The 16,209-nt window shown below is 42.9% G+C and overlaps 1 protein-coding gene across 1 annotated transcript; it reads left to right on the forward strand.

The window, feature by feature from the left end:
- The first annotated feature begins 1,571 nt into the window (after window positions 1-1,571).
- On the forward strand, window positions 1,572-15,051 carry LOC149351140 (epimerase family protein SDR39U1). The gene is made up of 6 exons (XM_089580411.1): window positions 1,572-1,669; window positions 2,206-2,312; window positions 3,262-3,344; window positions 5,372-5,493; window positions 13,184-13,330; window positions 14,533-15,051. Exons 1-6 carry the CDS (start codon window positions 1,651-1,653, stop codon window positions 14,946-14,948), a joined length of 894 nt encoding a protein of 297 aa, XP_089436537.1. The 5' UTR covers window positions 1,572-1,650; the 3' UTR covers window positions 14,949-15,051.
- Window positions 15,052-16,209: the final 1,158 nt, after the last annotated feature.

Here is a 16,209-nt window from a genome sequence, read left to right on the forward strand (position 1 = left end):
ATCTGCTGACAGTACAATATCGTCCTCATACATTAATCCCGGGAGCCGTTGCTCAACGACATTACCGCCTTATCTGTATGGCAGATCATAACCTAGATTACTTCCTTGTAGCCTTCTTTCCATATTTATCGCATAAAGCATGGACAGCAGCGGTGTTAGAGGTCAACCTTGCCTTAATCCTTAATCCTTGCCTTAATTTCTAGTTACGGCGTATTTTACCAGTGATGAACTCATCGGGATGATCTCTGAGTAACGGAGCTGCGGCGGGGAGCGCGGGAGGCGCGCCCCGCCGCTGCAAGAGGGAAAAGGGAGGAGAAGGAAAGAGCGCGCCAGATGCGGGGGCGCGCGGGGTGCGGTCGGGTTCCTTTGAAGGGACACCGCAGACTTCGACCGCAACGGCGTTCACCTCACGTTGCCGGAGGCGTAGGAAAGAAGCACGCGTAAGTTGTGCCGGCGAGGGCTGGCGCCATGGCTGGCGTACTACAAGTGCAGCGACATAGTTTCTGGGGGGAGAGGGGGTACTGGGGTAGCACCAGTATGTTGCGACGCGCGTCTCTTAATTCTTTCAGTCTTTCCTCCCACATCTCTTTCAACTCTCCTCTGTCTGCACGTGACACCGATTGTGGATCTGCTCGAGCCAGTGGGCAGGCCCGTGCACTTTGCTTTTCATTCTTCCTACAATCGCAGCAACAACGCAGGTTCTGGCTGTGTGGTTTACGCCAGCGCAAGCGATAAAGGCTGCGGCTGTTTGTCGCTATCATAAACCGCCGCGAGGGCGGCATACCGCTTCCCTCGCGGTCACGAAGAGAGTGGTCCTCCGTACTTCATGGTGGGCTTTTTCCTAGGCCGCGGACGCCAGGTGGCCGACCGGCGATGCCATAGAGTTTCTTACGGTATTTGTTTTACTGATCGTTGCTGAGACTAAGGAAGAATCTCGGTGATCGATTATTGCAAGGGCAAAGGCGTCCCCGTCCTCGCGCTCCTGCAGCGATCCATGTGCACCGCGTCTTTGTCGATGGATATCTTTAATTGCTTTAGCCCATGCTCTCCGTCTGCCATAGAGTTTCTTACTATTACTCTATGCCGTCTGCCTTCGTGGTATTCTGGATGTATGTTTATGGGAAGAAGAGGGAATGTTAGAGTTTTGTGGATCTGCCTTGGTATATTAGCTCTATGTTGGAATCGGTCGAGGGGGGGAGGGGGGGGGGGGGGGGGGGCATGCGATCCTTCGTACTCGATTCCTTCTTTCGTCTCAGTCCGAGAGTGATTTTTAAATCACGGCCGCCTAAACCTGGTTGTCGTGGACAACCTTATTGCTCGCAGCGCCTCTAAGCACTCCTCTCACTGCCTCTGCTGGCAGGCGACGCGAATGGCGCACTAAAACATTAGTAACTACTGCAAGAAAGAAAACGAAACTGTACCTTGCCAGCCCTGGTATCATTTTGTCAAACGCGATAACAAATCCTCATTTCTTTTTGCACCCAAAAATTATCAATAAAAATTGCTGTTACAAAATAGTAGCTTATTAACTTGCTTTTAAGTTTCTGCTGAGCAATCTTCACACTTTGTCATTTCACCGCACGAAGCGCTGTGATCTGCTCGGTGCCTGAAATGTCGACTGCTTAAAGTCAGGAAATTGGCAAAGCAAAGATGGAAAAGGTGGTCATTGGTAAGGTATCTGGGCAATAACTGTAGTCCCAGTAGCACGCTCATTTACTGCAATATCTTTCACATGAAATTTTCTGTCGAGATCACTTTGGTGTTTATTTTATACGCTGACAAGTAGACCCTGCTGGAGCGTAAACAATAGCTAAGCACATGGAATGTCCTTCCCAATGTCGAATCGTGTACAAGCACAGGCCCTAGGCTGTTAGCAGCACGTACCGAAACTAAGTTTCTCACCTTCTCATTGCACTTTGGAGAATGCAAGTGAAAGTTTTGCTTCAATAGTTAAGCCACGCATACTGTTGGGCGAGTTGGTGAAACAATTCAACAAACTGTGGGGGTGCAAACACGAAGACTAAAACAGAAAAGGTGCCTGTCCCGCCGTCTTTCTCTGATCTAGCCTTAGTATTTGCGTTCTCACATTTTGAAGAAGCTTTGCTTTGATTCCTAGTATTGCTGACTGACTGTCCATGCATTCCTCTTCATGGAATCCCGCTTCATGGGTGCTGATTTTAGAACACTGTTCGTCTGCATTTTCAGGTGGTGGCACAGGCTTCATTGGCACAGCGCTCAGGAAGGCATTAAACAAACTTGGTTATGATGTAATGGTTGTGTCCAGAAAGCCTGGGGCGAATGTGCTCACATGGGTATGTACACAGTAAAGACATTTTGGCTAGGCTTTAAGCTCAGTTTTTATCAAATTCTGACCCAGGAGGCGTGCGTTTTTCGAGCAACCTTGCCACACACAGCTGCTCGTGCCATCTTTACTGCACGGCTTCAATTTGCACACCGTATAAATTTTCCTTGCACACAAAACGATTTCTCTGACAGGCATGCTGCCCTTGGGCATGACTGAACACTGTCGAGTTAAAAGACAAGCGGAAACGAACCGTGATTATATGAACTTATACCATTGCTCTGGGCCAAATAGTTCTGGCTTACTGCACAAAAGGGCAACTCTATTTACTTGGACCATATGACTATGAAGAAGGGAAAATGTTTATAATTTTGAATGAAGATGCTGCTTTTTGGTTCCTAGGTGATCTGTCTGGCTATATCTAATAGCCTTAAAGACTGCTATAGGTGCATTACTGTTAGTAAAGCGACAACACCTGATAGGCGGCGGTCCCGGGTTCAATGTCCGTTTTTCTTCAGCTGCTAAGTTTCTATGGCATGCTGTAAAGCTTTCCTTTGTAGCCATCTGGCTGCGCATGGGTAGCTGCTAATGAATAATTTTTTCAAGTCTTTAAGACTGTGCATAAGCAATAAATGCATTTCAAGGAATGGGATTCAACTAATGAATTTGGCTGCTAGTAGTAAAAGGTTTTGTATTTTGATGTATCCATGCTGAGGACACAGTAATTGCTCCACATTGAAGGAAGGCTGTAGCGTCTGTGTTGCATTCTACCATTACACAATTCTCCTGCCTGGTGCACTATAAATTAAAATACTACAAATAAGGTTGCTGTTTACAGCCATGGCATCACCATTTGCCCATACTGTTTACTGAAAATGACAATGTTTCCATAGAGTAAAACAGTCTTGCTTTCCTGGAGGCCTTTGCTCACATCACAGTGATTGTCATTGTTCCCACAGACTGACCTGGCGGAAAAAGGCCTGCCCAAGTGCAGAGCTGTTTTCAGCTTAGCTGGCCAGAATGTCATGGATCCTATGCGAAGGCATGTACAGAACAACAACATACCCACGTGCATTTATCGTGTAGTTGCGACAGTATTCGCCTTGCATATTCTTTTACAATGCTGAGTTTTTGTGTATCGTCCCTAAAGGGGAAGTAACTGCAGAGCTGATCAGTTCTGCCTCACTGTTTTGAATTCTCTTATTGTTTTGACCATGCAGCAAATCTGAATGGCCACAAAATTTTGTCTGTTAATCTCCTTGCGCATATGGAAATGGCCGCCAGGTGTAATTTCCTCTGCTTATACTGCTGGGCTGACGGCCATCGGTGTTGCATGTCTTAAAACATGTGGGTGTCTCGTGGCACTCTTGGACAGTCAGTGGTCTTACTCATTTTTCATGTCATGGAGATTGCATTGTGACCATGCCGTGTATGAAATGTAGAGGTTTAGTTTTGGTAATTGAAAAGCCTAGCCTAGCAGCTTGCCTCTTCCTAAAGAACAGTAGATGTTTTACTCTTGGATATCAGCTAGAGTACCTCTGAGAAAATGGGATGCACTGCTTCATATTTTGTGGCGCTGATTTATGTCTTACTTGAAAAGACTTAGTTGCACGTTTTTCTTCCATATTCTATGACTGATGCATTTTTAAGCCTTCTGTCAAAATAATTTTTGAGAGAAGTTTGTACTGGAGCAGTGGTGAGCACCTCACCTTCAAACTTTGGAACATTTCAGTACGAAAGCTGAAAGCATACTGTGATGTATTGTGCAGTTATAGCAAAATATTAAATGTCAAAATTATTAGAACCTCAATATTTTATTACCTATTTGTAACATGTGCAAACAGTTCATGTTGAACATATCTATGTAACTGGACACCTGCAGTTTCTCTTGGCGAACACTTTTGTAATAGGAGCTTATACTATCTAAGCAAATTGCAGTCACATATTGCAGTCACATAAGGGGTTATGACACATTAAAATACTGCAACTCGTGTGAAATGTGCTGTGGTGGATAATTGCGTGTTGAAACATGCATAAAACATGGCTTTGCACCAAGATGAAATTCCATAGGAAGAATAAGAATTTATAATGTGTTTTAAAAATCTCAATTGGGCATTCCAGTTCTTTCATATATTTCACTTTAATGTCCTCTTTCATTTGGGTAGTCCAGTTGGTTCCTAAAACTTTAACTGCATATTCCAACTGGTTCTTAAGATTCCAAGTTGCAGTAAAAAAAAAAAATGTTTGGTTCCACTTGGACTTTCCATTTAGAAAATTCACAATTTTGTGTTTGGAACCAGTTTTGGAAAACCCAGTTAGAATGTGTAATGTCCAGTTAGAATGTGTAATGTCCAGTTGGAATGCCGTGAGCATTGCTAAGTGAACCATTTGGATGGTCCAATTGGAAAGTCTTATTGGAAGCCATTGATTGCCTTGACTAGGATTTGCATATCGCTCTGTACAAATACAGATCAGTGAACTAATTATGCTCTTCTAAAAAAGATATTAGCAGCTTACTCTGCTGAATTGTTTTGTCATTTGCGCCAACACTTCAGGGCGATTAAATGAAATAACTTCAAACCAACTGAAAGTGCTCGAGAAAGAATGGCCTACATTTCAGTAGGTTTTTTTGCAGTGGAAGTGCCAACTTTGCCGGAGCAACACAGAGATGATGAACAGAACGATGAAACAGGTCAAAGCCGTTTCGTTGTTCTGTTCATCGTCTCTGTTACCTATTTGGTCATTGTCGTGGGCACTGCCTTTGGTAGTGGCAACCTGCAAAGGAAAAAAAAATCAAACAACTGAAAAAGCAGACTGATAATATTTTTTTTTTATTACTGCATCTCCAACCAGCAAAGGCAGTGCCTGTAAATCCATCACTTTAACCACATGAAAACAATTCATTGGGGATGCCAAGGCTACTGTAATAAGTCCACTCATTGATGTGCTGGCCAGCCTTTCTTGGGTACCTTCACTTGGTGCAGCCCTCCTTCCACGTGATGGAAATTTGGTAGGTAGTAACAAGGATCTTGTGACAAACTAACCTTCACGTGCTGTACTGGACTGCAGGTGGACACCTGGCTTCAGGCAGAATGTCTATGCAAGCAGGGTTGAAACAACAAAAGCACTGGCTGATGCCATCAAAAAGATGGAGAGTCCACCTAAAGCCTTTGTCTCTATTTCAGGAGTTGGTAAGCCCAACTAGTCTTGATTGTTGTGTTAAGTAAACATGTTGAATGCTTAAGCAGGCTACTTCACTCCATGAGGTAAGCTACATGCTTGAATAAAGTAAACTGTGCTCAAGAAGTTTGAAGACATCTCCATGTTAGATGCAGCTTTGTCATAGAAGAACAGCGTAACGGGTTTCATTATGGTAAGCATGCAAAGGCCCCTTTGGCAGCATGTGTGTGATTTCCTGGTTGACCGTAGGCCTGTCTCCCTAAATTCGTCATGCAGGCTCACTGAATTATATGTGGCAGCAATTGACAGTTTTCATTATCATGAGCAGATTGGTAACAGCTAGACCGGTCTTTTGCTACCATGTTACAGTGACATGCTCAATAAAGAATGCTGCTAATTTATTTATTTATTTATTTATTTATTTTTTATCCAGAAACCGACAGTGCCAAAAACGTTACGATGGGAGGGATGTACAGCCTTTGTCAAAAGTTTGGAGCCCAGGGGGTTTGCTTCTGAAGCACACTGTCTGGTTCTTAATGCATCTCCAGCGCTCCAAATTTGCTGAAGGTAAGAAGATTTCTGGACCTACCTCCTCCAATGGGTAGGGCTGCCACGAATGTTACAGGAGTCTCACTGCGAGGCTTAGAAGCAAACCCCTTGGGCTCTAAACTTTTGACAAAGACTGTACAAAAAGCAGTACACCTCCGCCCCTGGGCAGAGTAAACAAGGGACAAACAAAATATTATTTAAACATGTACTTTCACAACAAAGAAAGCATCATTTGATGCTTTGATGACACACCGCACAACCCAGTACTCTATTCCATTCCCTAATTTTCTTTGGAAGGAAAGACATCCTGAACAATTCATTTTTTGTAGAGAATTCATGAAGCTTGAAATCATGGCGAACACGGTTATTTACGTAAAAAGATTGTTGCAAGTATTTTTAACATGCGACACCAGCAGCTGAAGGATAAATCGTGTGAAAAGGCTTCAGACATAATTTCTTTCAATGCGTGCTGAGCAATTCTCAGTTCAGTGCTTCTTTTGTACATGACGCATTGTACTGTACCCCATGTGCACCAGACACGAAACAAGAGGCAAGGTTCTGCACCTTCTCCAGCTTGCCTTTATCAGTGCTATAGGTGGCTTCCAATCCATACATGCATTGTCAAGGACTGACTTAACATAAGCCTCCTCCTTAACATAAGCCCAATCCCAGCATGACAAAGGTTGTTAGTCATGTCCATTGCAAAAGGTATTTGCGTCATGCTTGTATGTTACAAACTGCTGCTATAGAAGAGGATGCTGCTGAAACTTGTGTATTTGTTTCCCTCAATCGCCCTTTTTTTTGTAATGATCTGTTGTTTTGCATATAATTTAATTTGTTGATTCTGAAACATTGCCCTTGACGTTGATTATCTTACCTGAGGTCTGATGCCGGCTTTCTATGTTGTGAAATCCTGCTACAAGTTCCGATTATAATAAATTCATTAACATTGAAACGTGGTCCTTTGCAAGAGATAATTCAAAACATGATACCAGCCTCATGATAGCTGTGTGCTAAAGTTCTGGAAAATTGCGATAGCTTTAAACTGAAAATACAACTGGTAGGTAGGTTGTATCGATCAGAGACTGCTGCTGAGCTGCTTCATGTTATAGAGAATGTCTCGTGTAACTTGAGCCGAGGCTTAAAAAAATGATGGTCAATTTGAGTAGTGAGGCCAAATGCCAATTAGGTTCGCTAGCAGTTCGGTTTTCACTTCGGTTCCGGTGCTCAGATCCAGTGTTCACAGATGGCAGTTGTTCGGATAGCGATAATAGGTTAATGTCCATGTATGCAGAATTGCTCATTCTCTCCATTCATAGATTTCTGGGAGCCTTCCTACCATTCCTGGCACAGTGATGCAGCGATCAAATTAAGATGCGCCTCTGCTCTTCTATGGCAGGTGCTGCCATCACACACACCCACCCGCACGCACGCACGCATGCACGCACGCACACACACACACACACACACACACACACACACACACACACACACACACACACACACACACACACACACACACACACACACACACACACACACACACACACACACACACACACACACACACACACACACACACACACACACACACACACACACAATCTATCAAACAAGGGAAGGGGAATGAGGGGCTCATTATACATATGAAAGAAGCCAACAGCCACAGAAACCAAGGGGCAGAGGGGATTTTTTAAAAAATTTATTTATTTATTTTGTGGTTTTGTTCAATTTAGAATATTACTGAATATGTTATCGCTTAAAGCTAATTGATTAGATAAGCAGAAGAAAAAACAGCCACATGCCGCCGGTGGGATCCGAACCCACGACCTCCGAATTACGCGTCCGGTGCTCTACCTCTGAGCTACGGCGACGGCTGTCAAATCTTCTGTTTTCGGGGGTATTTATGTTTTACGAGTAACCTAACCTTGAGAGTGTTCATCAGCGCTTATAAATATGAAAGAAGCCAACAGCCACAGAAACCAAGGGGGATTGGCTGTTGGCTTCTATATATAGCAGACAAGAGAAGGGAAATGAGGGGCTTGTTATACATATGAAAGAAGCCAACAGCCACCACAGAAACCAAGGAGCATAGGGGATGTCCTTTTTTTTTTAATTTGTGGTTTTCATCAATGATAGATTAATAAAAGCAGAAGAAAAAACAGCCACATGCCGCTGGGCAGGATCCGAACCCACGACCCTTCTCTCCCTCTCTATACACACACACACCTGGGCAGGTTGCCCACCACCCGGTGGGCAGGTGAGCAGCCTGCCACAAAACCGTCTTCAAATGCACAACGCCTAAATGCGGGGAATAGCCACTGTTAGTCCTCGTGCACTAAAAAAAAAAAAAGCGGTACATTTGCAGATGTTTGAAACCAAAGTCATACTGTTTGCAGTCATGTGACTCAACTCAGAATATTTTTAAAATTTTGCCTGTTTGGTTAGCTGGCTAAATTTAATTATGTAAAATTGGGTATTCATTTTGGGATTAAATGTGTTTTGTTAAATTGTGGGAGGGTTAAGACACAACATATTAACTTTTTTTAGCAACATACCTCGTGCATGGTCATTTTTTTCTGGCATTTAAGGAAAGCCTGCGAAATATGAAAGTAACCATGTGTCTGCTCTGTTGCGCTAACATACTGTAGTACTATAGTGCTCTCAACTGTGTTTTTAATGAACGAAGCGCACGCTGACCTTGTCGAAGTGAGTGGCCGATGCTGCTGTCCGTATCAGCCTGAAAGTGCATCAACTCTTTCATCCAGAACATAATAAGTGTGTGGCGCCATCACCGATAAGTGATAGGCAGGCTGCTGAAAGCCAAGTCAAGGTTTTATTCACCCGTTGCACATACAAAACAAAAATGGAAGGGAAAGAGGCCAAGTTATGGAGTTCAAAGTAGCTTTCATTATTTTAAAAATAATTTTGCAGCCCGTCAAAGTGAGTGGTGGCCACACAGTTTGGCATGGCAAGCGTACATGCTTCATTCGTACAGAACATAATTGAGCCCACCACAGTACATTAGCGCGAGAGTGCATTCGGATGGCACTTTTCATATTTTGCTAGCTTTATTTAAGTGAGGGAAAAATGGACCATGTCGGAGGTATGTTGCTACAAAGAACTGAACGGGTTGTTTTTGAACCTCCTCTACAACTTAACAAAATGCGCATGGGCCTAAAATTGCTGTTATGAAATTTGCCTACAAAACAAGCTTGGCGTAAAGTTAATATTACGATATTTGCGTAAGTAGTTTTAGCTAATGTAGCAATTAGGCAGAATTTAAAAGATACTGTGAGTTGCACCACACGACGGCAAACAATATGTAGCTGGTTTCAACCATCTGCAATGTACCACCTTTTTTTAAGGTTTGGCTCAAGTTACGTGAAGCATACTGTACGTTCATGTAGGGTGCTATATGCTTTTAATTCTGCATGTGCACGTAACGCATATAGAGTTGACTTTTTGATAGTCTGTGGATCACTTTCATGACTGTGCAGTCAGTAACATCAGATAAACTTGCTTAATGTTTGTAAACAAAGTTTGGCAACGGGGCCGTAAAAAACTAATGAGGTTTGTGTTGGGTGGTGTGCGTAGCATTGATTCCATGTGTTATCTAGTGTATTACAAAGTTGTCTGCTGGACTAGTTGGTACAGCATATTGCATTTTGAAAACACAGGTAAAGACAGAGGACAAGAGAACAGGACGAGACAAGCACTTGTGTTATCCTGTTTTTTAGTCCTTTGTCTTTACCTGTGATCTCAAAATTCGGATAGCTACAGTGGCAGGCTGCATGTGAGTCGTCTTTCATGATGTTGTGCCATGAAGGAGGTCCATAGATATGTATGCATGTCTATACAAGATGCATGCGTTTTAACATATGCAGATTAGAAAAGAATGGTAAACATATAGCAGCTGTGTAGGCCCAGTATGTGGATCTCTATTAGAATTGCCAATGTAAAGATCACGCATGAATTAATGGTCATGATAATTCCTACTAACTAGTCGTGCATTATTAGCTTTTCAAGTGGAGGGATATTCAAGATGTCTTTGTCCGCAAGAAGGAGTAGTTCGGCTCATGATGATCATGAGGATATTGTTTTTACATGCACAAAATATGAATTTCTGAAGCTGATGCATTGTGCCGAGAATAAATTGATGCATTTGCTTCAAGGTGTTTGCCGTGACCAGAAGCTCTTTGCCATTAGCACAGTTGGTGTCCTGAAAAACTTTTCATTTCAAATCTTTATCCTCAGTCATTTAAAACTTTGTGATAGGTCAGCTTATGAGTATTTGGGTCTTTGGGTCAATAAAAATGCTTTACTTGTGCAAGACAACTTCCAGGAATGCTGCCTTAGTTTGATGCCTGCACCTTGCATCAGTCACTTTACGGGGGGACATAGCTCGTTGAGACAAAAAAAAATTGCAAAAAAATCGATTTTTTGAAAATTACATTTTCAAAACCTACAGCAAATATTCCTTTAACTCACCAGGTTTCCCATGTCGTGGATCAGTAATTTGTACGCAGGATCAATTTATAACATCACTGTAAGCTGAATTCCATGCAAAAACAATGTTCTCTCAAAATGCCCATTTTTTTACTTCTTCCTAATTTGCAGGGGCAGTATCTCAGCCTTGAAGTCAGGTAAAACCATAATTTTTATTGTAGCATGTAGCTAAGAGTGCAAAGCACACAATGTTAAGAATAGATTTTGGAAATTATGCTTTCAAATTTTGCAGTTCTGCTTTAGATCAGACACTAGGAGACCCACATTTGGGAACAGTGAACTTTAAGTTACTATAGCATTGCTAATATTTGTTACATTGAAAAAGTACTCCTAACATAGTATTCCTTATGCTTTCTAGTACCTAGCCATAGGTCAGTATCAATTTCTGTTGTGCATTTATTTTCCATTGTTTCTGCAAATTATGAACCATTAATTTCATTTATCTCTGTAACTAATTGGCCTATTTAAAAATAGTTTAGACATTCGAAATAAGTGCAAGAAACTGAATAAGTACAGCAATTTCATCAAGTTTGGTCAAAAGCTAAAAAAAAAAAAATATCTTAAGAGCCATGTCCCCCTAAATTGGTCCCACTTACTTTGCCTCAATATATGCGCTCATTATACACTTATAGTATGCCAAGGGTACTGTGCCATCCATTTTTACAAGGTGTCAAAGGGTAGTACAGTTGCTAACAATACTATTATGTTCATCAGTGGTGCTTCCAGAAACTCATACTCCTCATTATCACAACTTCGTGTAACCTAGCCTGCTACCAAGGCTCAGTGCCCTGTGATGTTTGCTGCTTAAAGAGGATTCACACCTTGAACCAAAATCGCTGATTTGTCGTGGGGGCGACATACCACATGACTACACATCACGGTCCCTGGCAGCCAGTTCCCGTCCTGGCCAGTGTGGACAAAAATAGGACAGTGTCTCTGTTCTGGCAGCGTACAGAAACTGATTTGAAATGAACAAACTTTGTTTTCTTCCAAACACTCACCGAGGCTTCGAGAAGAATGAATGATACATGGCGGAGTAATATGGTTTCGTGGACACACTCCTTCCACAACCTCCACAGCGTTGCCTAGCTATGTTTGAAACGGAATATAGCCTTAACGGTTAGCTTAAAGGGACACTGAGGAGAAATTGAAGTTGGCATGTATCAATAGAATACCAGCTCATAATCACAAAAACACCACTCTCACTGAATGCAAAGCTCTTGTAAAGTAGAAAAGAGTACGAACTAAAATATAGGTATCGCCGCCACAGGCCAAACTGGTCTGTATCCAGAAGGCGCGACCACGACTGGAAACTACGTGAAATAAAATGCCGTACTAATGTGTTCAAACACTCTTTCTTTCCGCACGCCATAAATGAATGGAATAAGCTGCCTCATAGCATTGTTCAATGCCAGTCCGAAGAAAAGTTCCGAGCACTGTTGTCGGTACTGTGATGTACACCCATGTTCATCTGCTGTTTCCCTCCTTTTCCTCTTCCTGTCCTTTCCCGACCAATTGACTGATGTGAATGCTCTGTTTAAACCTCTTTTTCATCCTCTGCCATCCGTTCTTTCCTATCCTGTACAAAAAGTTGGCACATGCTCTATGATTGAATGTTTGTATGTATTCCCCCCTGCAATTATGCCTTCATGGTGCTGCAGAAATGTAAATAAATAAATAAATAAATAAACTCACAAGTACAAGCGCGGTGACGAAATAGGCGAAAAGTGAATCAATCAGTGAACCATGAATCTCTAAGGCTGATAAACGTGTGTGAAGGTTACGCGTTTGATTGATATTGAAGTACATAAGTTTTGTTTTGAAACCGCTAGCGCACCTTTATCACACGAGGAAGAAGAAAAAAAAACAAAAAAAACCTGAATGTTGGAATCCAAAGAAACCTGTAATTGGCGGCAATCACGGAATCCGTGTTTCCGCCAGTTTACGTCATTTTTCTCCTATTTCTTCACCAGAGAGTCCTGAGTTTGAATCGGAATGGCAAGAAAAAGTTTTCCAACTTCGAATTTTAAATCTCTTAGCAATAAATGCACCTTTCGCTGCTGGACAAACGGCAACAAAGCCACGAAATGACGAACTATCGGATTTTACTTACAAAAAAAATTTGATGGCGTTGTCCTCAGTGTTCCTTTAATTGGTCAAGCAGCTGCCCCTTTGTGACTGTGCACCTAAATTAGAGCGCAACATCTTTTTTTTAAGTACAAAAATTTGAGAAACCTGCATATCTTTTATTTGCAACTGTATGGCTGTGCCCAGGTGGGTGCTGATGGCAGTTATTCCATTGTTTGAATCTCATGTGCTCCACCTTAATGTATTACCCCAGTCCAGTGGACTAAAGTTGTTCCCGTGTTGAGTTGATTGATTTGGCCTTGCCCTATCATGGCTGGCTTAGCTGAAATATGTCCTTAGCTTAGCAAAGTATTCTCGTTTGAATTTCACTCTACCTCAGGAAATTCCCCTGAAATATTCGCAGCAAGCACTAGCAGGTTGCAAGGTGACTCACCTCTATGCTTTTGTAGCACTTGTACAATAGCAGTGCGGCTGTTATTACTCCAGTACCACCATAGTGTCTCCTTGCCGGGGCAGCAATGCCTATAAGATGGTGTGCGCTGCCACAAAGTGCAGGCTACTACAAACCAGACCCTGTGAAGGAATACACTGAGGAGAGTCCTGGCGGTGACCATGACTTCCTTGCCAAACTCTGCACCAAATGGGAGGCAGCAGCTAAACTCCCACCAGAAGTGAAGTGCCGGACTGCCACTGTGCGCTCAGGTATCATTTTTTTTGTGTTTTTTAATGGAACTATCTTGCTTGCTGTTGAGGCAAGCAAGCAGAAGCATGCTTGCTTGAAAAGTTTTGCTTCATGGAAAAAGTGTGGACAAAGCATTAAGTGCAATGAAATAATCATCCCCTAGCAAAAGCAATAGGATGTGATTGTTTAAACTACTGTATATTGCCAAGCGTAAGTCGACTCCGAATATAAATCGACACCACAGCTCACCCCTTTCTCTGGGCAAAAAAAAGTTGTCCGCAAATATAAATTGACAAATACTCCCCCCGCCCCGCTGCTGCACATAGTTCCCCGCGGGATGGCATGATGATGCACGTGCAGCTTGGAGCAATAAACGAGGAATTGTGCAATTGCGAAACCAGCAGCCAGAGGAAAATGGATCAAAGGCGATAAAAATGGTGCCCTCTCATGCGGCCCGGCCGGTAAGTAATTCTACAATAAAATTTGCTGAATTTTGTTGGGATTAAAATGGGGCTGACATGATGGCCTATTTATGGGTGAGGGAAAGTGGCTGAGTAAATGGTGCACAATAATGAATTTTCTTTAGCGACACCTATTTCCAAATACATTAAGGTCTCTTCTTTTTTTGCACATGGAGTTCTGTGCATCCTGGGGCATGGGCACTGACAGTGGGCACATAATACGGCTCAGGCAAAACTGTATTAGATCCCACATATAAAACGAGCCCCCGCCCCCACCAATTTTGGACGGTAGTTTTTGGTTTGTGTAAATAAAGGCCGACTTATACTTGGCAGTATACGGCAAGTACTAGTCTGCTTTGTGTCAGTGAACAATTAGGATGCCATATAATCTTCCTGTTCATGATTCCTTTCGTTTTGTGAAAGAGTATGCACATGCACTTACACAGTTCACATTTTCTCTATAGAGTATGTCATGCTTAATAAATAGATCAATAAATAAAAGTAGGAAACTATATGCTAATATGCGAGCACACAGGTTTAGGCTGCTAAGAGCTTTTCAAGAATTCTTGCTATGGCCAGCAATGCAAATCCATGTGTCAACTGCTATTTAGTGGCTTTGATGATGCACTTACTGCTGCATGGATATGTTAGCACAATGCAGACAGATGTGTGTACTCTCATCTCTAGCTGCAGTTGACTATAATGGAAGCAATGTCACATGTCTGTGGGTGGGAATGTAATCATGAGCTGTGTTGGTGCAGGCGTGGTGCTGGGTTCCAATGGAGGCATGGTCCAGCAGCTGTACTGGCCATTCTTCTTTGGCCTGGGCGGGCCAGTGGCTAGTGGCACTCAGTTCATGCCGTGGGTGCACATCAGTGACATTGTCGGCATCCTCATCCATGCTATGGACAAGGATGACCTTACAGGTGTTCTTAATGGTGTTGCTCCCCAAGTTGTTACCAATGCGGAGTTCACCAAGGAGTTTGCCCGTGCCATGTGGCGGCCAGCACTGTTCCCACTGCCAAAATTTGTGCTTGATTTGGCCTTCAGTCCAGAAAGGGCCACCATGATGACAGAAGGGCAGAAAGTGATTCCAAAACGCACTCTTGAGTCAGGATACAAGTATAAGTTTCCTGATGTACGGTCTGCATGCCAAGATGTACTTCAGCGCAAGTGAAGAGGCTTTTAAAGATATGAGGCAGTGTTTGTGGCCAGTTCTGTGACCTGGCTCATTTCTGTTTGGCTTGCAGTGAGTTGAATAAAGTAGAGTGTTGGGCATACTCATGGTGCCTGTGGAGTTTTTCTGCAAGTTGTCCATTCTTTTAAGCAGTGTGCACTTTTATGTTTGCTGACCTGGAACAAAAATTATGAGGGCAATGTGCATTTTTATGCTTGCTGACCTGGAACAAAAATTATGAGGGCAATGTGCATTTTTATGCTTGCTGACCTAGAACAAAAATTATGAGGAGCAGTAATTAAAACTTAATGCTTAGCAGTAGAAAAGCCATAATACCAAGCTACTGTGATAACATTTGTCACAGCTGTAAAATATTGCTTGCATTGCTGATGATGAATTCATTATTTAGTGCATATAAGAAAAGTGTAATGCAGCTGTTAATCGTGAAATGCTCATAGGTGGCATCAGCCAGGTTTTATGCAAGTACACGGATGCACAGCTGATTGAGCCAGGAAGTAAACCTTTGGCCTCCCAATTCTTAAGATGAGGTGTACTACCAGGTCATTAGCACAACCATGTGCATTGAGGGGGTAATGCTGCAACTGGCAGTGTGTGTTGTGCATGTTGAGGGGTAGAAGAAATGCTTGGAGTTCTAGAAAAAAAAAATGGTGCCTGTTTCTCTTCTAAACCTAGTTACACACAGCAAAAGCTCTGTTCCATTGCTTCGCAAGTCTAGCTTCTCGGTGCTCCTCGGTTTAAGCAGCTCATTTAGCTTACGTCCTCTGCAGTACACCTTTTCGGCGAGTTATATCGACTGGATGATTGGACTGCGATGCCGAAGAGTTAACACACTAGGTATGGCGCGCACCTCATCCATGGCAAAATTGAAGGAGAAACTGCCGACGTAACAACTGTTATACCCTCTCCTGGTTGCGTAGTATCACAACGGTGAAGCCGGCAAGCGTGTGCAGTTGTGCCTCTGCTTGGGGAGTCATGTGGTTTGCCTGCACTCCGGGGGCCTCAAGGTCAAACGCACAGCAAGACTGACCTTGGGATACATGTAGTTATAGAGCTTTCGCTCTTAAAAAATTACAAAAGTTAGTGACAATCAGCATGCACTGGAGGAGTGTAGTAGATGCTGCTCCCCCATAAGTGGTATGTGTGGGAAGGTGGTGTAGTCATGGACCCTGACAACCTTGGTATCTCCATGTACTTCTAGCCATTTCATGCTTTTTCCTACTTTCTGCTAAGGGTTAACTTG

Source organism: Amblyomma mixtum, chromosome 3 (genome assembly GCF_055824585.1).
Source record: "Amblyomma mixtum isolate Tamu chromosome 3, ASM5582458v1, whole genome shotgun sequence".
Taxonomy (NCBI): Eukaryota; Metazoa; Arthropoda; class Arachnida; order Ixodida; family Ixodidae; genus Amblyomma; species Amblyomma mixtum.

Bases quoted from the DNA above. Each gene is read 5' to 3' on its own strand.
- LOC149351140 (XM_089580411.1), top strand. The intron at 5,494-13,183 runs GTAAGCCCAACT...CACAAAGTGCAG, and splicing joins TGTCTCTATTTCAGGAGTTG to GCTACTACAAACCAGACCCT. The intron at 13,331-14,532 runs GTATCATTTTTT...GTGTTGGTGCAG, and splicing joins GACTGCCACTGTGCGCTCAG to GCGTGGTGCTGGGTTCCAAT.